General features: G+C 44.1%; 2 protein-coding genes across 9 annotated transcripts; both read left to right on the forward strand.

The window, feature by feature from the left end:
- The first annotated feature begins 45 nt into the window (after window positions 1-45).
- UBB (ubiquitin B) lies at window positions 46-2,114 on the forward strand. The gene is made up of 2 exons (XM_074890392.1): window positions 46-135; window positions 798-2,114. Exon 2 carries the CDS (start codon window positions 804-806, stop codon window positions 1,947-1,949), a length of 1,146 nt encoding a protein of 381 aa, XP_074746493.1. The 5' UTR covers window positions 46-135; window positions 798-803; the 3' UTR covers window positions 1,950-2,114.
- Window positions 2,115-7,697: 5,583 nt separating this feature from the next.
- TRPV2 (transient receptor potential cation channel subfamily V member 2) lies at window positions 7,698-20,562 on the forward strand. 8 transcript variants are annotated; one of them, XM_074890420.1, is made up of 19 exons: window positions 7,698-8,448; window positions 8,894-9,156; window positions 9,348-9,535; window positions 9,804-9,921; window positions 10,848-11,140; window positions 11,788-11,921; window positions 12,252-12,404; window positions 13,098-13,238; window positions 13,713-14,011; window positions 14,468-14,644; window positions 15,086-15,244; window positions 15,375-15,470; window positions 15,994-16,064; window positions 16,753-16,918; window positions 17,640-17,706; window positions 17,794-18,101; window positions 18,489-18,607; window positions 19,395-19,489; window positions 20,243-20,562. In XM_074890420.1, the coding sequence occupies exons 5-19, from the start codon at window positions 10,902-10,904 to the stop codon at window positions 20,371-20,373; spliced, it is 2,355 nt and encodes a 784-aa protein (XP_074746521.1). In that variant the 5' UTR covers window positions 7,698-8,448; window positions 8,894-9,156; window positions 9,348-9,535; window positions 9,804-9,921; window positions 10,848-10,901; the 3' UTR covers window positions 20,374-20,562. The 8 variants fall into 8 exon arrangements, with proteins under 8 accessions (XP_074746521.1, XP_074746520.1, XP_074746522.1 ...); XM_074890419.1 differs by lacking the exon at window positions 7,698-8,448 and having other exon boundaries at window positions 8,705-9,156; XM_074890421.1 differs by lacking the exon at window positions 7,698-8,448 and having other exon boundaries at window positions 8,705-9,156; window positions 9,376-9,535.
- Window positions 20,563-21,492: the final 930 nt, after the last annotated feature.

The following is a 21,492-nucleotide window of genomic DNA, read 5'->3' on the forward strand; positions in this document are numbered from 1 at the left end:
GACATTAGAGTCTACGGGGGCGGGGCCTGTCTGGCAAAGATCGTATAAATACGGGTGGGGCTGCGTCATCGGGCAGATTACAGCTACCGCGAGGGAGTGTGGGGCTGCTGCTGAGCAAACGTCAGGGCCGGAGACGTGAGTGGATCGGTGCGGGGGTTTTGGGGGTTGGAAGGGGGAAAACGGGACGATTTTTCTGGACGGGAAGGTATAAGGCGGGGGTGGGGGGGTTTATCGGGCAGTAAGTTTTGTGGGAGGGGGAGGAATTGCGCCGAGTCTCGTTTTGCTCTGAATCACGTCGTTGAGAACTGGGGTGGGTGGGAATAAAAGTGCTTCGTTAGGAGAAGGAGGAAGCGTTACGGTGAAAATGGCGGAGGCTGTGCTCGTCTTCCCCGGAAGCAGGTTGCTGAGTCACTGCCGCGGGGGGAGCAGCGCAGTGCTCTTGTCGCAAATGGCTACCGGGAGGTCCCGCAGCAGCTCTGCGGGAGGCCGCGCCGCTGCCTCCCACTACCGCAGTGCTGCAGGGGGCGGAGGGGAAGGGGGGGTTGAGGAGCCGACTGGTGAGAGGCGATGGAAGGAAGGAGCCTGTTACAGGAACATAGCATACCGAGCCTCAAAAAGGGGTTTAGTTAACAACAAAGGGCTGGAGAGTGGTTGTAGAAAACAGTAATAAAAGAAAACAATAAAAATTGTAGTTGGTATTTACATAGTGTGAAATAGCAGCAGTAATTCCTTTGTTTAGAAGTCGTTGAAGAGTGTAGTTCAAGTAGCTAAAGCTGAAACTTCTGTGTGTTTTGCAGTTCAACATGCAGATCTTTGTGAAGACCCTGACTGGCAAGACCATCACCCTTGAGGTTGAGCCCAGTGACACCATTGAGAATGTGAAGGCCAAGATCCAGGATAAGGAAGGCATTCCCCCCGATCAGCAGAGGCTGATCTTTGCAGGCAAGCAGCTGGAAGATGGCCGCACCCTGTCCGACTACAACATCCAGAAGGAATCCACCCTGCATCTTGTGCTGCGCCTGAGGGGTGGCATGCAGATCTTTGTGAAGACCCTGACTGGCAAGACCATCACCCTTGAAGTTGAGCCCAGTGACACCATTGAGAATGTGAAGGCCAAGATCCAGGACAAGGAAGGCATTCCCCCCGATCAGCAGAGGCTGATCTTTGCAGGCAAGCAGCTGGAAGATGGCCGCACCCTGTCCGACTATAACATCCAGAAGGAATCCACCCTGCATCTTGTGCTTCGTCTGAGAGGTGGCATGCAGATCTTTGTGAAGACCCTGACCGGCAAGACCATCACCCTTGAGGTTGAACCTAGTGACACTATTGAGAATGTGAAGGCCAAGATCCAGGACAAGGAAGGCATTCCCCCCGATCAGCAGAGGCTGATCTTTGCAGGCAAGCAGCTGGAAGATGGCCGCACCCTGTCTGACTACAACATCCAGAAGGAGTCTACTCTGCATCTTGTGCTTCGTCTGAGAGGTGGCATGCAGATCTTTGTGAAGACCCTGACGGGTAAGACCATTACCCTTGAAGTTGAGCCCAGTGACACCATTGAGAACGTGAAGGCCAAGATCCAGGACAAGGAAGGCATTCCCCCTGATCAGCAGAGGCTGATCTTTGCAGGCAAGCAGCTGGAAGATGGCCGCACCCTGTCCGACTACAACATCCAGAAGGAATCCACCCTGCATCTTGTGCTGCGCCTGAGGGGTGGCATGCAGATCTTTGTGAAGACCCTGACCGGCAAGACCATCACCCTTGAAGTTGAGCCCAGTGACACCATTGAGAATGTAAAGGCCAAGATCCAGGACAAGGAAGGCATTCCCCCCGATCAGCAGAGGCTGATCTTTGCAGGCAAGCAGCTGGAAGATGGCCGCACCCTGTCCGACTACAACATCCAGAAGGAATCCACCCTGCATCTTGTGCTGCGCCTGAGGGGTGGCTGTTAAGTTATTGTGCATCTTGCTTGACAACAAGATAGCCAACAGCAGTTGTGTTTGCACTGTAGTTCTGCAGTGTCTTAATAAGTTAAATGCAAGTTTAATGCAAGCTTAAGTAACTGCTGAACAACTGTCTGTTGAAATGCTAATAAAGTTTTCTGTTGCACATTACAACTTGTAGTCTGTCTCAGTTCCAGCTAGTAAAACTGGTGTATTTTAGGTGATGTGCTTACTTTGGCTTTCTTCCATGGCAGTTTAAGCCTCTTTAGATGTATAATAAGGACACTGTGGGTGAAACAGATCTGGATTAAAGTCTTAATTTAAGCACTAATACCATGTTAATTCTTTTCCCTAGAGTTTAACACAGCTCTGTTTCCAGGAGGGATAATATCTTCTGTTAAAGACCCCAGAAAGCCACAAACAGAATAAAGGGGTATGATTGTCAATTCAGTGGGGTGGGTTTTGCTGCAAGTTGTGAACTTGTAGTGTGTTTAAATTGACTCTGGTCCTGAGATGAGTGTGGACAGTTTCATTGCCTGACACTGCCATGAAGGGACTTGAGCTTTGGTGTACTCTGGGGGGGCTTTGTAAGCAAACATGACTAGTGCTGTATTTTTTTAAATGGAAAAACTACTGTGTATTCTAGTGATAGCCTGTTCAAATTAAATTTTCCAGAAGTGGATGTGGGGTGTTTCTGTGCCTGAACTACATGGAATGTGTGACCTGGGGAGGGAGTAATTGCAGTGAGTTGCTGCTGGTGCAGGGGCGTGGGGTGGGTGGTGGGGAGTCTGATATGTTAGTGAAAACTTGAGTCTTAAATACTGAATGGCAGTATGTGACTGAGCAGTAGAACAACTTTGGTTTGAAGTGAGTGAAATTTTTTTACACAATAATGCCAAAAACTAGGGATTTCCCACTAAAGTCTGGGTTGTCTTTTTTTTTTTAGAGGGGTGGGTTAAGGAAAACTTGCCCAAACAGGTGGGATTAGAATGGCTTAATTCAGCTGTGTGGTGGTGGATGTAATCATCTGTGTGCCTTTCACAGAAACAGCACTAGGCTGTAAGGATCGTGGCTGTCTGTCTTCATCTGTTGAATTCTGACAGCTGTTTAACTTGAAATGGGAGTCCTGACATCCATATGCTGTGTGCAGTGTTTCTGTGCTGGTCCTCTTTGCTTTTTACTGATAAACCTGTATTATGCACCCATCTTGGTTGACACTTTTGTCCACTGTAGTGTTGCTGTGAAAGTTTGTTTCTCTTCAATTTCACCTTGTAACTTCCTGTTACAGTGTCTGTGGTAAGTAGTGCACTTGTGTTGGCGGTGCGTTCTTAGCATGGCTGCAGTCATGGCCAAAAAGTTACACTGTTCTTGTAGAGAATGCACATTGTAATAAGTGCAATGTGGTTTTGATGGTTATAACCATGATAGGTTTGTGCTCAGCATCAGGGCTTGCTTCCCTGTCTACTGTACATAGCTGTGCTAGCAGAAATCTAAAGTTCTGTAAACAATTGCCATAAGTGATACTTTCTTTTCCTGCAATTGCTTCTCTTGCCTTTCCTTGCCTTTATGCTCTGCAGTTTAGCTGCTTAGCCAAGCCTTGCTTTTTCCACTGTAGCCACATAGGCAGGTTGTCCGGAGAGGTTGTGGAGACTCCTTCCTTGGAGATACTCAAAAGCTGTCTGGACGTTCTGGGCAACCAGCTCTAGGTGACCCTGGTTGAGTAGGGGGCTGGTCAAGATGACCTCCAAAGGTCCCTACCCCAACCGTTCTCTGATTCTGTCACTTCTGACTGGGTGTCTAACAGCCCTGCTCTGAGTAGTGCATAAGCTCCCCAAACAATTTAATGGCACTGACTAAATTGACATTACTTACCTTTTCCTGCTGGTGATTTGCTCTAGGGTGAAACTAGTTGCTTTACCTTCTCTGGCTCATAATTAAGAGATGTCCTTTCTCAAGTTCTTCTAATTAAGCTATGCTGTGTGGTAACAGTTACAGATGCTAACTGGTCAGATAAGGCAGCTATGATGTTGGGTGGAGCTGACTTTGTGCAGAGCTCTCCTGGGGGTTTGGCCTGCTCTGCAAGAAGGGGAACCCTGGGAAGGTGACGTGTAGGTGGCTGAGTGGGTCAGCACCAGCTTCCCGGGTGTGCTCGCTCCAGCTTGATTTGGCCTGAGCCAAACCTACACTGAACCATTTTCCCTGCTGGTACTTGGGCCGTTCCTGTTTGTGGACGGTCCGTAAGCGGAGCCGTGCGTGGAGCCTGCTTTGGTCTGAGCTAGCAGTGGGAAGGGGGGGAATGTGCCAGCATTTTGTGATTGTGGGGAACAGCTCAGGCCTAGTTTAGGCAGCCTTGGCTGATTGTGTTAAACTGAACGTGTCCACGTGCTGTTTTCCCCAGCCCTGTAGGAAGATTTCCTTAGGTGAAGCTGGTGCTGAAAGTTAATTAGCTCTGCATTTGGCTTACTAGACATGGCACAGAAAAGCACATCCTTAAAGCCAAAGCATGAGGAGTGGAATCCCAAGCTTGTTTCACTACCTGGGTGAAGAGCAGAGCTGGACTCTCTGAGGATGCGGGGGGGGCACTTGTGCTGCACTACTTCTCTTGTAGGAGCCGTGTTACTGAGGCTCCTGATCCCCCAGCTAATGGAGGGATGGCAGTCACTAGCTGGAAGGGATGACTGCAAAGGTTTTCTTCGTTAATAAAGACAAATCTTTGCAATTTATCTTAAATGATGTGAATTAGGAAAATGTACATAAATTACAAGGAAATGTAAATATGAATTTGCTTAACATGCATTGTTTACACTGAAGAAATTGTGAACAAAAGACAAAGAGGTTTCAGGCAATATGAATGAAGTTAAGATGCAACATTTGTTTTTCTTACAGTGCAGTGGTACCTCAATTCAATCTGCTTAGAGCCAACTATTCATAACTAAAATAAGAATTTAATAGGCTTCAGCCAGAATCTATGTGCTATTAAAATAGAATAATCCTAATGCTCCCATATGGACAACCAATTCTGATAACATCTTTCAGTCCTGTTGCAAACTGAGTTTTGTGACTGGCGCTTTTTTTTTTCTTGTAGCTTCAGTTAATTTCTAGTCTATTCTCTTTTTTAAAAACAAATACGCCAAGATTTCAGGCGTTTTGTCTTCTGTGATCTTAAAAAAAATAACTTATGTCTGTTTTAAGATAACAAATGAGATAACCCTGTTACACTTGGGGTTTGGATATGTTTAGTGTTTTGCTCTGTTAGCAACTACCCCAAAATGTAATCATTTAGGGGAAGTGAGTGTTAAGGCAGATAAACATTGGGAATACCTCAGTATTTTTGCAGTTTTGCCTGCAGTTCCAAGGCATTGCATAGTAGCTGCATTCAAAGATCCTTGTCTGCACAATTTTATATTTATAAAACACCACATCATCAAAAACAGCCTTATTTGGAACTTGAGTTTTTAAATTAAACAAGTTTCTGTTAACTGTTTTCATACAAAGAGTAAGTGAATGGCTATAATTCTCACAAGTATATGCTTGCAACTTTTTTTTTTACTATTTTTGAAGACCTTCTATCGAGGCTGTTTTCATAAGCAGCACGTATTCAGGTTTACGTGGTGGCCACTGGATGTCACTGTTTCTCCACAAAAGTTGTTTTGTAACGTTACCGTTGGCATTTCATATTTTGCTGCTATTTGATTGTCAGTGGAGCATTCTTTCAGGCTGTAATCCTACAGAAAGGGATACATCAAGTAGAAAGATACTTCTATTTAAGGAATAAGAGAAGTGGATGGTTCCTTCAAAGGCCTGGGAAGTATATAGATAGGAGCCTTTAAATATTACTCTGTAAGTAACAGAAATACTGTCATGTGGCTTGAGTCCCCAGGGCTATCAGACAAGTTCTGACAAGGAATTATATTTAAGAATATTTGTATTTTAGATTGGGCACTGACAGGCATCTCTCGAGGTATGGAATTCTATCTGTATAATTATGACAAATGAAGCTGCTAAAATCCATCCCTTCAGTGTGGGTTTTGCGTAACAGTTGCGTGAAAAAAAAGTCTGTCCTTGCAAAAATATTTGATGTTTTCCCAAGTGTGAAAGTACACCTCTAAAAGAAACAATTTTTTCTTAACCATGTGGCTTTCGTGAGGTTTGAATGAAGTGCTGGCCTACCTGTTGTTTTGGAGAGGATTTTAATGGCCCACCCTTGTATGCTGTTATTACAGGCTTCCCTCCTCCTGTGAAGATGATTTTAAGCTGCTGCTCCTTAGAGTGCCTGCAGATCAATGCTGTAATTAAATTAGACACATGTAAGTGACTTTGATCTTCTATCTACAGCATACAGAAAATGTGATATTAATCATAAGTCTATTACGTTTTCCAGTATTTGCTAAAAATGGACACTTAGGTGAACAGAGAATACATATTTTAGGAAATGTGCTTGTTTCCATCATCTTCCTCATGCTTCCTTTTGCTTTCTGTTTAAGCAGGTTCCAGTCGTTGCTTTTTCTGACATGGCTGCTTCATATATAATTATATATTTGGTAATATTATTAAATGAAAATTGGTTTAACTTAATTTCACTTAGTAGTTAAGAGTTTGACTTCTTTCTTCACAGGTTCAAAGTTTCCACAGAATGTGTGTCTCCTGTCAGGAGAAACTTAGTGCCATGAGACACATTTTCATCAGTAAAATAAGTCCTGAGCAATTGCAAGATTCCTTCTTGTTCCCCTGAATAAACTCCTCAAAAGGCAAGAGGATCACATGTTGCTTTTGAAAATTCAGGCTGGCAGATAGATGAAATTAAATTGCTGCTTTTATTCTCTGTGCATGCTGGTTTGGATGGCTTCCTCCCGAGTCCAAACAGCTATGAGGATTTTAAATTTTGGTGGCAAGATGCTTGTTAAGCATCTCTAGCTCGGCTGGCTAGTGCGCAGCAGTGACATAATCCTGTTGCTGACCTTGGAATGCTGTCACCGTCAAGTGCACATTTGGGCAGATCTTGTACTTTTTTTTCTACCTTGCTTCTCTTTTCTCTGAAATGGAAGTGCAAGTGTTTACCCTCGTGTACTGTCTGTGAAAGCATGTGCGCATGTGTGTGTGCATACCAAAGTTTCTGTGTTCTCCCAGCAGCTCCGTGTTTCTGTTTTGCTGTGGTGACCTCTCAGCTGGCAGTGATTCCTTTCCCAGCAAGCTGCACATTCTCCTTCCTCTGTGTAAGCTATTAAAACCAGATGTGCAGAAAGAACTCGGTTATGATGCGCTTTTGTGGGCTGATTTCATTCCTTGGCTGGAATGGTGGGTTGACTCCCACAAAAGCTGGGGGAAAAGCCCAAGAGGATTTAAACCCATAGGTCTGAGCTAAACTCTTGAGCCTGAATCTGTCTGTTGATGTCACACTAAATTAAGTGTAACGTGACTAAAGCAAACTGAACTAAATCAGTGCAAGGCTGGAATGAGGGATAAGAGAGGAGATCTGGTCTTGTGTTAATCTGCATATGTTTATTCTTTATAGGCTATTCTGTGGGTGCTAATAAATCATTAAGCCTGGAAGGAATAAGTAGCTTTGCATTGTTCCTGTATCAGCTTAATTTTGAAGCATGGGAACCTGAGAAAAAAGCTTGTGATCTCATGCAAAACCATGAAAGAGGAAAAGGCACCCTGCCATTTAATGGGTGTATTTATAGGAAGGTCCTTTCACAGCCTGCATCTGACTTGAAGTAAAAGCTATCTGGGAACGTTTCTATGGGTGACGACCACATTCCAGGATGTCTCACATCATCCTGCAGTCCTGTCAGATGAGGATTGCTTTAGGCTCTCTTTTGTTTCATGGTAGGTTTGGAAGAAGGAAGCCACAGCCAGAGTTCAGTGTGTCATGTGATATCCCTTCTCAATGTTTTTGGACCAATGTTAAACTAAAGTTTTGAGATTTCTCATGGAATGTGCCCCTGCTGTCAAGCTGTTGATCAGAAGAGCTCTTTACCATTTTGTTAGTTAATACGATTCTCTAGATGAACTCTAGATCACATAAATGGCTTTGTAAATCGTCAGTCCTCTACAGAGTACAGATGAGAATCACTCTGCAGCAACGTTGTGCTGGGGAAGGCTGTTAAGACTGTGGGTGCTGCATGTCACCCTGCACTGATGCTGTGGAAAATAATGATCACGCTGCCTCCTCAGGCCTCAGTTCTGTTAGGAATGGGAGAGAAAAAACTGAGACACTTGGTGTGGGCTGATGCCCTCTTTCCCGAGGTCTTGTTTTGTGAGTGGTAAGTGAAGTGACATTAGTGTGCGTGCGCGGTCTCAGTGGCAGTCAGTTGTAGGGATGGCCAGTCCGTGTTCCCAGAAGTAGCCTCTCCAAGACTCGCACTCTTTTGGACAACCAACCTCCATTAAGAAATGGGCACTAGTGGCAAATGAAGTAACCAGTGGCCTTAAGCGTTTTGGAACTGCGGCTGCTTTATGCGGTGTCCTGTGCTTGTGAGGAGCAGCTGACGCTCTACTTTGTCGGGTAATGCTCTGGCTAATTTATGGTCTCATATGGTTTGCGCTGCCTCGTAACTGGCGTGTGGGAAGTTGTGTGAGAAGTGGCTTCCCACGCAAACAGTTGACCTCAGGTGTTTCCATGCAGACTTGCTTGTCCTGGGGCTCACAGAGGGAGCCTTGTGACAAACCTCACTCTAGCACCGTCAGGGTCCAACCAGCCGCCTCCCTTGCAACCCGAGCGGGCTGCTGTTGAAAGCCATGAGATGCTGCCTCTATACGTGCAGGCAGGGGTTAAGCATTATGAATTTGCAATAGCCAGCCAGCTTTCCCATATAAGAGCACTGCACTCATTGGCTCTCTCTTTTACTGAGAAATCTATCTAGTCATTTCCTGTGCAAGCCCTTCTTCACTTTGCAAAAAGCTATACAGTTGAGTAAATAACAATAATCCGTGGTTATTCCTTCTTGCAGGCAGTTTGGATTCTCTCATGGACCAACCACCAACTAGGAGTTTAATGTTGTGCCATTAATAGACTGCTAACATGAGCGTGGTCTTCTCTGCAGAAGAAGAGGACTCTCACCCATGGATGTAAATAATTTGGGGTCTGCTTTCATGCTTATTAATGCTTGTTGGTATTTGACTTGGTTTCTACTGAGAGATTATTTACCCTCTGAAGGACCCGTTGGGACTCCTTGTCAGATCAGTTCTTGGGTGGAGCTTGCAGCAACTTGAGGTAAGTGCTGTGCTCTTCCTCTTGACAACAGGGCTTTTTTGTGCTGCGCTACTCAAAATGGCTTGGTAAAGTCACAGAAAGAAACAGCTCGGCTCTTTAGAGAAGTGAAAGTTGAGCTGGCAAACAGTGCTCTGTGTGTTTCCAAGGGACGCACAAAGTGGATGTATATATTATAGGGTCCTTTTTTATAGGACCGTTTTGCTCTTGCTTTTAAACCAGACGGTCTGTCTGTACAAGACTGACAATAAATAACTCTCGAGCGCTGTGGAGAGATGGAAACTGCAGCTGAGAAATGATTTTGGGGAAAGGAAGACAGAAAAGCACAAGCAAACTATTATGGAAATACAAATAGCCCTCTAAAGGATCAACAAATGTATCAGTAAGTGTTCTGGGGGAGGAAATAAGTCTGAAATGGGATTATAGGGTGTATGCCTGTGTGTGCAGAGGAATGTTTGTCGTTAGAGTGCAGACTAAACTGAATGGCTGAATAATCATAATGGTTTGTCTTGAAATCAGCCCTTGGATTTCTTGCTGTGAGCTACATAAAGATGTTTTGTGACTGTTTTCTGCCTAGAACTACATTTCTCTACATCCTAATCCAAGACAGAATGCTTATGCTGTGTCAATTTACCTCTTTGCTGGTACAGGCTATGGAGTCTGGCTGTAGTCCCAGCAAGAGAGATTTCTCTTCAGAGAAAACCTGTTAACCATTTGGAGGGAGTACATGTGAATAAGACGGAGTTATTAAATAAAGGTCTGCTTCAGGTTGGTAATCATGGATGTTTCCTTGCTGCCTCACAAACTGTGTGTGAATCCACAGCCATGTGCTGACTACAGATAGCTTGTATTCAGTGTGGATCTGAGATGTATCCACCTATATAGGAAGAAATGTCTCAAAAGAGTAAAAAAGGACTACAGGACATATTAGATGAGAGAAGTGGGCTGGCTGGGTGCTCTGAATACTGATGCTGTCTGTACAGCAAATCTGGATCCAGCTTTTCTCTTGGGAGAGCTGTGCTCTGTTCAGGCTCTGAGGACTATGAGTGTCCACATGGCAGCTGGGGCGTGTGTTTGCCTGTGCAGTAGAGCTGGAAGTTCAAAGCCTGTGCTCACACAGATAGCCAACAGCTCCAAGCATTGGGGAGATTCCACTCATTTTGCCCCAGGATGAAATGTGAGAATGCGTGAGGGGAACATAATTTGTGCCTGTGTTTTCCCTGTAGAAGTAGTCATGCTTACCAACAGAAAACAGGAACAAACTTATCATTCTGTTCCAAAGGCCTACAGTTAATCTTATCTTTTTGGTCACTTGGTGACTAACTAGCCTGTGTTGGCTGCACTGAGACAAGAACAATGATCATAGTCTCCTAAAGATCCACTTTCTTTGCCTTTTATGTAAGGAACCTGTGCTGCTGCCAACAGGTGAAGTCATCTCACAAAGGGGGTTCAGATGTTCTGCAGACAAGTTGCCTGTATTTCATGAACTGCTTTTGAACTTCTTTGCCAGTGGTACCCTATTTAAGACATTGATCCTTTATTCAAATACTCCTACTGTGCAGAGTTTTACTGACTCTCTCAAGAGACCTGCAGTCAGCTGTAGGAACGCTGGACCTGGAAACATGCTTTCTTCTCTGTGCCACACCAAGCACATTCTAGGATTGTGAACAAATTGTGTTAATTCTCCCTTGCAGGTTTAGTCTCCCAGTGGGGAACGCCTTTGATCTGAAAGACCATCCCTGCTAGAAATGGATAACTTCACAAATGGGCATCCGGGCCCAGGTCAGAGGAACAGGTTGATGGGATTGCTAGAAACAGATGACAGTATCCAGGAAGATAAACCTGCATCTAGTAAAAAGGAAGAAAGATCAGGACATGGAAAGAAAGGAGAGCCACGACCCTTGGAGACACCTTATCAAAAGGAGAGCAGTGACTTTCCTCCTAAAGTCAAGATTAATCTGAACTATAGGCCAGGACTTGTCAGCAAGTGAGTAATTGCTGGGTATTTGACAAGGCTGCAATCCCTGTGTTGAGCTGTACTGATCCCTGCTGGTAGGGACCCATAGACCTGATAAAGTCTAAAAGTGGCAATGCAGAAATATTACAGGCATCTTGTGGGAGGTAATTAAAAGCAGAAAGGGGACATGTTAAGCCTTCTGCACTTGGAAGGTATGTGTAATGTGTGTGTGTTATGGTATATTTTGACTATATCTGAAGTAACACTAAATAAGCCAAGTTGGGTGTAAGAGCAGCTTAGCATGGAGCTCTATACAACTGGACTGTTTTTGCCAGGGAGGGATGTAAACCAGCTCAGAGTGCTTCACACCATGTGATGGGACTGACTCTGGTCCTGCAGCTATCTTGGGCTTCTCTGTCTTCGTGCTCTCGATGTGTTCCAGGGTTGCACATCAGACTGGATCTGGGAAGAGCTCCAGCTGATGGAAAGAGCAGCCACTTAAGAGAATTCTGGGAAATAACTGTCTCTATTTTTCCCTTGACTCAAAAATAAAATACTTGGTTTTTCTGACAAACTTTTCTGCCTCCCTCCTTTCTTACACTGTCCCACTAGAACTTACTGCATACTCCTGTCTTCCGCTCTCCAGAATTTCTTAACGCTTTGCATTTCTTTCATAGCCAAAAAGACCCAAATCGCTTTGACAGAGACAGGCTCTTCAGCGCAGTCTCAAGGGGCAGCCCCGAGGCACTGGATGGTTTACTTGAGTACTTAAGGAGGACCTCCAAGTTTCTCACCAATTCTGAATACACAGGTAGATTCCTGCTCCATACTCCGTAAACGCGGGTAGCAGAGGCAGCACTTGTTAATGTAGGAGGGCAGCGGGGGAACCTGCTTGTGGTTCTTTGCTTTCTTCAGCCCTCTGTCCATTCTTTTATTTTCCTAATGTCCACCTGAGGATGGAGAATGCCATTAATCATATATATCCGAAGGCTTCTGGCTGTACTGCAGACTAAAAATACTGAGAAAGGCCTTTAAAATAATGATTGTATTTGGCTCTACAGCGACAGTTAAGTTCTGAATCAAGTAGTACAGATGTGTGCAAAGTGTATGCACAACCCATTCAATACTCTTTTTCTGCTAGATGCAAAGACTGGGAAGACCTGCTTAATGAAAGCCCTGTTGAACTTAAAAAATGGAAAGAATGACACAATCCCGCTTTTGCTGGAAATAGACCAAAAGACACAGAATCCCAGGCCGCTTGTCAATGTGGCGTGCTCTGACTGTTACTACAGAGGTAAGGCTTCTGTTCTGATGCTGCCACAGCAGTTTCCCCATTAGACAGGTGAGATGAGCAGGTACAAGGAAAAAGAGGGGAACCAGAGCTTATGCAGCACTGCAGTTCCAGAGTTCTGGTGCAGTTACAGTAACAGCCTAGTCAACCCTTATTTCTGATTCTGGTACTGCATCTTCAGCCTTGAATTACACACTTCTGCAACTTCATTCTTGGTCTATAAAAGAGAAATGATACATATTTAATAACCCAAGAATATGAGAGAATTTCTTTGGAAAGCTTAGAAAGCAAGTCTAAAAGTGAAAAATAAATGGTATATCGCTATTAAAGAATGAATTCTGCTGTTCGGGTTATTCTTTTAATAGCAGACATGCAGCATAGTCATGTACATGTATGGTTGTCTTTATCCTCTCATAGCTGCTTGAGATCTTAGTGCCAGGCAGGGATAATTGCCTGGTCTTGTGTTGGATTTCTGATAGTCTTGAGGTCTGTCTTCTGACTCAGTGTTTGCAACGTGCTTTTCCAATGAACGTTGTTGAAAGTCATCAATTGCCACCCACCCCCTGCCCAGCGCTGGGACTGCAGGATTGCTCTGCAGAACCTACAGCGACTGTTGAAACAGCACTGTGCTGAAGAGTCCTTTGCCTGTTCCCTCTGACAGTGGCACTGAGTGTCAGGTTTTGCCTGTTTCCTTAGGCCAGACAGCACTCCATATTGCCATAGAGAAAAGGAGTCTAGATTTAGTGAAACTTCTAGTAGAGAATGGAGCTGATGTCCATGCCAGAGCCCATGGTGAATTCTTCAGGAAGAAGAAAGAAGGAGTTTATTTTTATTTTGGTGAGTCAGTGTGGAACATGTTCCTTTGCTTTTTTATTGCTTTACTGTATGCGATGCCACAGATTCTGTTGGGTTTGCCCCTCTGTGCATGGGTTGCCATCTCCGCTGTCCTGTAATCAAGCTCTTGACTTATTTGAATGGCAGGATCCTTGCACAGACTGAGGTGTCCAGTGAGCATTTGCCATCATCTTTGGTCTTATGTATTTAATCCCATCTGAGGGGCTTCAGAGTCAAATGCTTGGTTAGTTTAGCCAAATTAGCGGTCTGGGAAGGTGTTTCAGTTGCCCCCAGAAAAAAGGAGTAATTGTTTACCGCAAAACCCTTTCTGAATCTAGCGACACTGAGAAAGAACTTGGTCTGTGTTCCAGTGGTAAAACTATAGGCTAAACATATTTTCCTAGAATTGTTTTTTTTTTTTTAATTCTTTTTCACCCCTTTCTGCTTCCCCTCCAAATACTGTCCTAATCTCTTCAGGTGAACTTCCCCTCTCCTTGGCTGCTTGTACCAACCAGCTTGAGGTGGTGGAATATCTTCTAAACAATCCCCACCAGAAAGCCAGGCTCCAGGAGCAGGATACGCAGGGCAACACAGTCCTCCATGCCCTGGTGATGATTGCAGATGACACTGAGGAGAACACCAAGTTTGTGAGCACAACATACGTTGAGATCTTGAAGGCAGGTGTGAAGGTTGACCCAACGTGGAAACTGGAGGAGATAGTGAATTATGATGGACTAAATCCTCTGCAGCTTGCTGCCAAGACAGGCAAAGTGGAGGTAAAGGCAACTGGAGGGAATCCCTGGGGTTGCAGAGAAGCAAGGAAGACACTAGCATATATCCTCAGCTTAGCAGTGGGGTTTGATGTAGGAGCATCCTTCACCCAACCCGTTGTAATGCTGCTGAGAGTGGCAGTGCCACAGGAGGCAATAAAGGAGGCCTCCTCCAGGCCACTCCAGTTAGCACCCTACAGCGTCTCAGCTGGTTGCTGCTGCTGCTCTCTGTCCCAGCCAAGACAGTTGTTCTGGACCAAAATTGGTCCTACTCTGGAAGAGCTGATCAAGATGTAGTTAATTTGCCTGGTTTTAGCCAGATAGTCTGTTGTTTGGAGATACCAAAGTGTATAATGCAGAAAGCCAGGTGTCCTCTACTTGAAGGCGATTTGAGTGTGCTTGTGTCATTCTACACTTTCTTTACATACACATTTTTCTGGTATGCATCCGGTTTCTCTTCAGATCTTTAAGCACATCATCCAAAGAGAGATCAAAGACCCAGTGTACAGGCACCTGTCACGCAAGTTCACTGAATGGACCTACGGACCCATTCATGTGTGTCTCTATGACTTGTCCTCTATAGACAGCTTTGAGGAAAACTCTGTGCTGGAGATTCTGGCATACAGCAGTGACACACCGGTGAGTGTTCTTACTAAAAGTCAAAGCAACATTTTTTTCTGCCTTCCTATAGTGTTGCTGTATAATTATGAAAATCATTTCAAGTTAATGTGGTGTTTCACATGATCATTTTTCTGGAAAAGAAACACATGGTGGAAGTATTTCTATATTTTATTATTTACAGTCTGCTTGGTATGCCTCTGATAATCTATAATATGAGAGAAATTTTTGACCCTTTGGTTGTCCTAAGCCTGGGTGTGTCTAAATACTTTGATGAAGCCAAGCAGAAGTAGCTTCTTATGGGATGGTTGATTTCTTTCATGCTGAAAGGCCTGACTGAGTAAACCCTTAGTGATACCCTGGGTGGAACCGCTGAACTCCAACCCTGAAAAAGACAATCCCCTGGTGAGTTTGCATTCCTATTGATGCATGGGTACATTTTTGTTGTTTGTTTTTCCATAGAATCGGTACAAGATGGTGGTTTTGGAGCCACTGAACAAACTGCTTCAACAAAAATGGGAAACGTTTGCTTCCAAGAGATTCTACTTCAGTTTTGTCTCATACTTGTCATTTATGATCATCTTTACAGCCATTGCATACTATCAACCCTTGCGGGTAAAGGTAAGTCCAATCTTTTTTTATCTGGAAAGGCCTGAATGGATGGAGTTGAGTTTAAAAGGTGCAGGGTGGTTATCATTGCTACCTCTGCCTGTCCTCAGTGTTTTGGATTTTTTTTGTTTTAATCTTGCAGCCTTCATTTCCAGTGGAGTTCACGGCTGGAGGCTTCCTGTGGGTCTCTGGACTGATCATTATCTTGCTAGGAGGCATTTACCTAATCTTTGCTCAGGTATGGGGATCTATTGTCTAGTTTCGTTGTAAGAAAGGAAAAGAGGAAACTATCACTGACATGGAGGCAACAGGGTTCAGTTCTCCTGACATCAGGATGTGCACGAGTGGATGGCGGGGGGAATCCTGCTCTGAGACACGCTGTCAGTGCAGTCTAGCAGTGACGGGGTGGCATAAGCCAGATTGCTGGGCAAGAGGAAGAATAGGTTCACAACAGCAAATAATTGAGACACTTCTGTGATTTACGGTACTAAAATGCATCCTTGGCATTTAATGCAGTCTATTAATAAACACATTGGGCTGGGCCATGATTCAGCCCTTATTTATCCTTGCCCTTTATAAATAAGGCCTTTTCTTCATCTTGGAAGGATGACTAGCTGAAATTTGGGATCTTGAAAATGAAATCAAGAAGAGAAGCTTATGGAGTAAACCTTTCCCCTGAGCAATACGCTATGCTGGGCAGAAATCACTCTCGAGCATGCCCTGTTTTTGATGGATGGCTATCATTGATTTTTCTTTATTAGAGCCTGTACTTGCGGAGGAGGCGCCAGTCCCTGAAGACTATGTGTTCTGACAGCTGCATTGAGATCTTGATGTAAGCCTCTCAAAGGTTTTTGCATGATGAAAACACGGGTGAAATTGGTTCTCTGCTGTGTGCAGCTAAGTTGCCCTAACATTACTTGAGAGATGGTGAGCAGGAAAGCTTGATTCTCTGCCACTGTTTCCTCTGTCCATCCCCTCCCTGCTTGCTTCTACCTGCTACATCTTGTCATAAACCTTTGTGGTAATGGACTTTGCTGGGTAGGGTCTGTCCTTGGATTTATAGCAGAACACAGTGAAGAGCATACCCTCAATTATTCCACAGTTAAGAACATATACTTGTTAGAAAAAGGCTCAAGTTCTTAATCATACTGTCACTGTGGCTGAAGGAATGGAAAATAACTGCTCAGTTTTCTGAGGAGAAATGTGTATAGATACATGTATGTGCATGTGTTCATAAGTGTTAAAATTTTTTCCATTTAATATCAATTATGTGAGTTACATCAAGAAGTTCAGAGTTTCCATACTGTGAGATTAACCAGTTCATAACAAAACTGCAACAATTTGTGGGTCTGGTTATAACAGGATTTGCTTATATAAACTATGTGTCTGATTAACTGCCACTTTATGTGCTCCATGTAACCTTGTAAAATGTGTTTGCTTTTCCTTGCAAAAGAGAACAGATCTGCAAATGGCCCTTTTTGTTGAGGTAAGTCACTGTCATTCATTCTATTTCTCTCCAGCTTCATCCAGGCTTTTTCATTGCTGCTGTCAGCAGTCCTGTATGGTGCAAGTTCAGAAAACTATGTGGCAGTGATGGTGTTCTCCCTGCTTTTGGGGTGGGTGAACATGCTGTATTACACTCGGGGCTTTCAACGCACTGGGATCTACAGTGTCATGATACAAAAGGTCAGTACTTGGAAAAAACTTTGTATGAAAAGTTTTTGGGTGTGAGGAACTAACAGAAGTCCTGCAAACACTTAGGACCATGAAAACAGTAAATGGAATTGATGTACTGACTGTGGAAGTAAAGGTATTTGCAGGAGATTAGATCAGTGCCTTTAAGGAAGTACAGTTGTGGTGAACCACTAGTTTGCTGTCTTTGAATATAGCAAGTGACAGCAGCTGATACTGGCCTGTTTGTCATAAACCAACTCAAAGCTAGCAGTCAAAACCAGTGTGAGTTCCCTAGAACTGTTATGCTTAGGCTGAGAAGTGTTTCCAGGTCCATAGAGGAATCTGGGACTAGAAAGACAAGCCAAAGCAGAGGTGAAATGAGGTGCCAGGGAAGAATTCTGATCACCACTTGTGTAAAACCCAGTGGAGGTGAAAGAGAGATGTGTGTATTAAAACAATTTGGAAATAGCCATACTGTGGAACTGACATGATATTTATTTGTTTGAAAGAATCTATTCATACAAACATAAATATTTTCATGTAGTACTGTCAGATTAAGCTACCAATGATGTTACTTACCTGAGGAAGTAATTCAACATGTATTAGATAAAAGCATTTTCCAACTTGCTTTCAGTAGTTACTTGGGTTGGTTTATGATGTGTGAGAACAGGAGATAATCCTGGTGATTTCATGTGAGATAAAGAATGGCACTTCCTCCTGATTTGTGTTTCAGACTATCCTGAGAGATCTGCTGCGTTTCCTCTTGGTTTATATGATCTTCCTCTTTGGCTTTGCTGCAGGTAAGGACTTACTCAGCATTATGTTGTAGACTGGGCTGCAAGAAGTAAATATTTCTGAGGAGGATTCAAATTCTGTTTTTCTCATAGCTCTGGTTACGCTGATGGGGGATGCTCCTTCGGCCTCTCAGAACAAGTCTCTTGCTCAGCTGGAGAGCACTGGGAGCCATGCTATGTATGGTGGGCTGCTCAGCGTCTCCCTGGAGCTCTTCAAGATCACCATTGGGATGGGTGACCTGGATTTCCAGGAACATGCCAGATTCAGATACTTCGTCATGCTCCTGCTGCTTCTCTTTGTGATCCTCACTTACATTCTTTTGCTTAACATGCTGATTGCACTCATGAGCGAGACTGTCACAGATATTTCTGGTTATAGCAAAAGCGTCTGGAAGCTGCAGGTGAGGCACGGTGCTGCTGAGGCAGTTATGTGGTGGCCCATACTCCTACTCGAGTATCATAACATCAGAGATGACAGTGTCTTTGTCCTAAGCCTCAGCTATAAACTTCTTTTGCATAAATCTGCCATGCTGGAGGTAAATCCTAACATCTTTTTTAGATGTATTAAACTCATGCTGTTTGCATGGCTACCAGCCAGTCCAGATCCATGTGTGTAAGTAACTTGAGAGCGTAACTGACTGGTACTATTAGCCATGGAGCACTTTGGGATTGGGTTCCAAAGTGATTTTCTAAGCTAAATTAGTTGCTGGTTGGGGAAGATTTAATCAAAAAGAGGTGCTGGGATCTGTAGGCCCTGTTTTCTCTCTGACACGGACTTCTTCTTTCAGCGGGCTATTGCTATTCTAGAAATAGAGAAGGCCTGGCTGTGGCGCCAAGGTGGGAAGAGGAGATCTGGCTGCTTCATGTCAGTGGGCCTCAATAAAAAAGATGAGAGGTGGTGTTTCAGGTAAGACAGATGTACCATTACCCCTTACACTCCAGCCTAGTAATGGGTTCCCATGATTCATAAGCTGGTAACCCTGAACTGCCACAGGGAATTTCAGCACTGACTCAACAGAGTGACTTAACCACATGTTCCTGGGCACATGCAAATTGGTTGATGATTGCAATACTGGGAGCTCGAGAGCTAGTTGAACTGCCAGCATTGTCACCAAGACATCCTGTCACCAAAAGATGTCCTGTTTAACCCACATCTGTGCAAGCGGTTGTGGTGGCAGGGTGTCTGCAATGCTGCTTTCTTTGCTGCTGCGAGTATGGCTGTGCCCAGAGCGGGCTGCGTTGGGAGGGACGCAGCCTGGTGGGCTCTTTGCTCAGGAACAGCCAACTTGAGTATAACACGAGGGGGCAGCACTCCTCCTCGCATCTGGGGGCTGGGGGAGCCGAGGAACCTTCAACCGAACTGCAGGCAGCACTCTTAACTCCAGGGTGTTACGGAACACGTATAGAAAGTGGAACCGAGGAGCCTCCTTTGTATTAAGTGTGTTCCCTGGGAGGAACTGGAGGATTTTAAACCAACCACAGACCAGCACACAATATGCAGGGGAAGAAGATACCTCGTGGAGCTTAGACTACAGAAGAGCTTTACTCAAAGCTCCGTAGGGTGTTGTTGCTACAGCCAAATCATTAGGATTGTATTGGCAGGATGAGCTGGGCTGGGGTGCTGTGGGACAATGAGATCTGGATTGAAATGCTGTGCTCCGTGCATCACTGTCGATTGCATTTTGTCTCTCCAGAGTAGAGGAAATTAAATGGACAAATTGGGCAAAGGATGTGGGAGTTCTTAAGGAAGAACCTGGAAACATCAGTGATTCAGAAGTAAATCCAGAAGGTAAATTAAATCATGATGAAAGGTCTCTGGTATTCTTTTATCTTCCTGCTCAGCAACTACTCTTGGCCTGTTATGTCTTTGGTAACAAGTTTTAGGTAGGCCACCTTGCTTGTGAAATTACTTCCACACAGCATCCCTTAATTAGTAGCAGCATCACTTGTGAGCTGAGAAAATAAAGAATTAGAGTAGGTATGGACCTGGTCAGAGCTTGGGAACAAATAATGAGAATGAAGGAGATGCCATTCTTTCTTTCCTCTGGTAGAAATGGACAGGAAACACTGCTGAGAAAAGCAAGGGCTGTCTTCCCTTTGACATAGTAGCCTAAATGTATGGTGCTTTTTCTGGGAAAGATAAAAATGAGGCCCGTTCATACTGCAAGTGTTAGAATCACAGGGCTTTTAGAGCACAAATCAGGGCATTAACACTGGCAACTTTGTCAAATTCCGCCTGAGATAATTGTTTGCTTCCCTTGGAAGCAACTCTGTGGAAAATAGATGGTACTTTCTCTAGAAATATTTTGTTCAGCCTGGCAGAGCTTGTGCAGAAGCTCCACTGGATTTAAACATGGCCTCCTGCTTTTGCAGTGTAGTTTCTTCCTGGGTGCCAGTTTTCTAGGGCTGGGGAGGTTGCAACACTTAAAATACTATCTGGTGTATGTTGGGTTTTCCCTAAACCTACACCCTTCTAAAAACTGGGTCCCTTTGTCAGCTTCCTGCTGACAAAGGGCTGCTGTTTTTATGTCTCCTGCTATAGAGACAAGATCATGGAAACGGATGCCACAGAAACATCTGAGATCAGCTGTTTCAGAGGAGCAGTCACTGTTGCAGCCCCAGCTACCAGCAACTGAGATGATGCCTCTAGAGGGACAAACCAGAAATCTTTAGCAGGTTTTTCTGGACTGCAACCTTGCTTCCATCTTCAAAGGATTAGTTCTTCCTGTAGCGTCTGGAAGTATTGAAGGCATTATCGGTATTAAAGTGCATTTCATCAAAGACTTTCGTTCAGCCTGTGGCTTTAAATATTTTCATGCACTTTAATCATTCATTTTCTTTGAAGAAACTAATTTTACTCAACTTTCTCTGCCTGACACTTTCTTATTACTATGTCTAAAGGTGCAAGAGCAAGATCACAGGGGCAGTGGGGAGTGGTTTTGGGAAGGCAGTGCTTTCTGAGCTGTAGAGAAATAATGCTGTTTGCCATAGAGAAGCAAAGGATGGAGTGACCTATCTAAGAATGGGTCGACTGTTATTCTTTTGTCACAGGAGACTGCACTGAAGTGCTTTGGAATAAAGAGTGTTGTAGAGTTATAAAAAGTTGCTAAGGATGGAGTTGGCTCCTGTGCAAAACACTCCTGGTGTGAGACATGAGTGGACAAATACTCAGTCATCAAGAGTCATAGAGTCTTTGTGTCAGGACCTGCAGTGCTCAGTGTTTAGCCCACATCAGAATCCCCATTTTACAATATTATAATGAAATTGTTTGCATGATGTGCACATTTATTTGAGAACACAAAAGTGATGTGGATTTCCTGGACCTGTAACTTCACATGGTGAATTTCTGAAAGATCTGTCTGTCACAGGTTGCTTTGTCTCTGTAGAAAACAGCAGCAGAATCCTGCACATGGCTTCTGAGACAGATGAGCCAAAGTGCATTGTGTGGTTAACTTTTCCTGTCAGTCTTAGCGGGCATCCTGTCTTGCTGTAAATGATTACAAGGACCTCGTTGCTTATTTTGATGTGCACACTGCCTCAGACGGGATGGGAAGCATACTTTGAACTCCGTGGAAAAGAGATAAAAATGAGCTATCTCACTTTCAGCCTGTATTTAAAAATAATAACCTATTTCTGTAAACTGTCAACATAGCAAGTTTACTTAATTGAAAATGTTCTTCCTTGGATATATTTTAAGAGCTTCAGCCTCTCAAGAAGGAAGAGATGTGATCAGACTATAAGGCCTTATCAATTCCTGATTGCGTTTTACCCAGCACTGTGCTGACCTCACTG

The sequence above is a fragment of the Strix uralensis genome, chromosome 20 (assembly GCF_047716275.1).
Source record: "Strix uralensis isolate ZFMK-TIS-50842 chromosome 20, bStrUra1, whole genome shotgun sequence".
In the NCBI taxonomy this organism is placed as follows: domain Eukaryota; kingdom Metazoa; phylum Chordata; class Aves; order Strigiformes; family Strigidae; genus Strix; species Strix uralensis.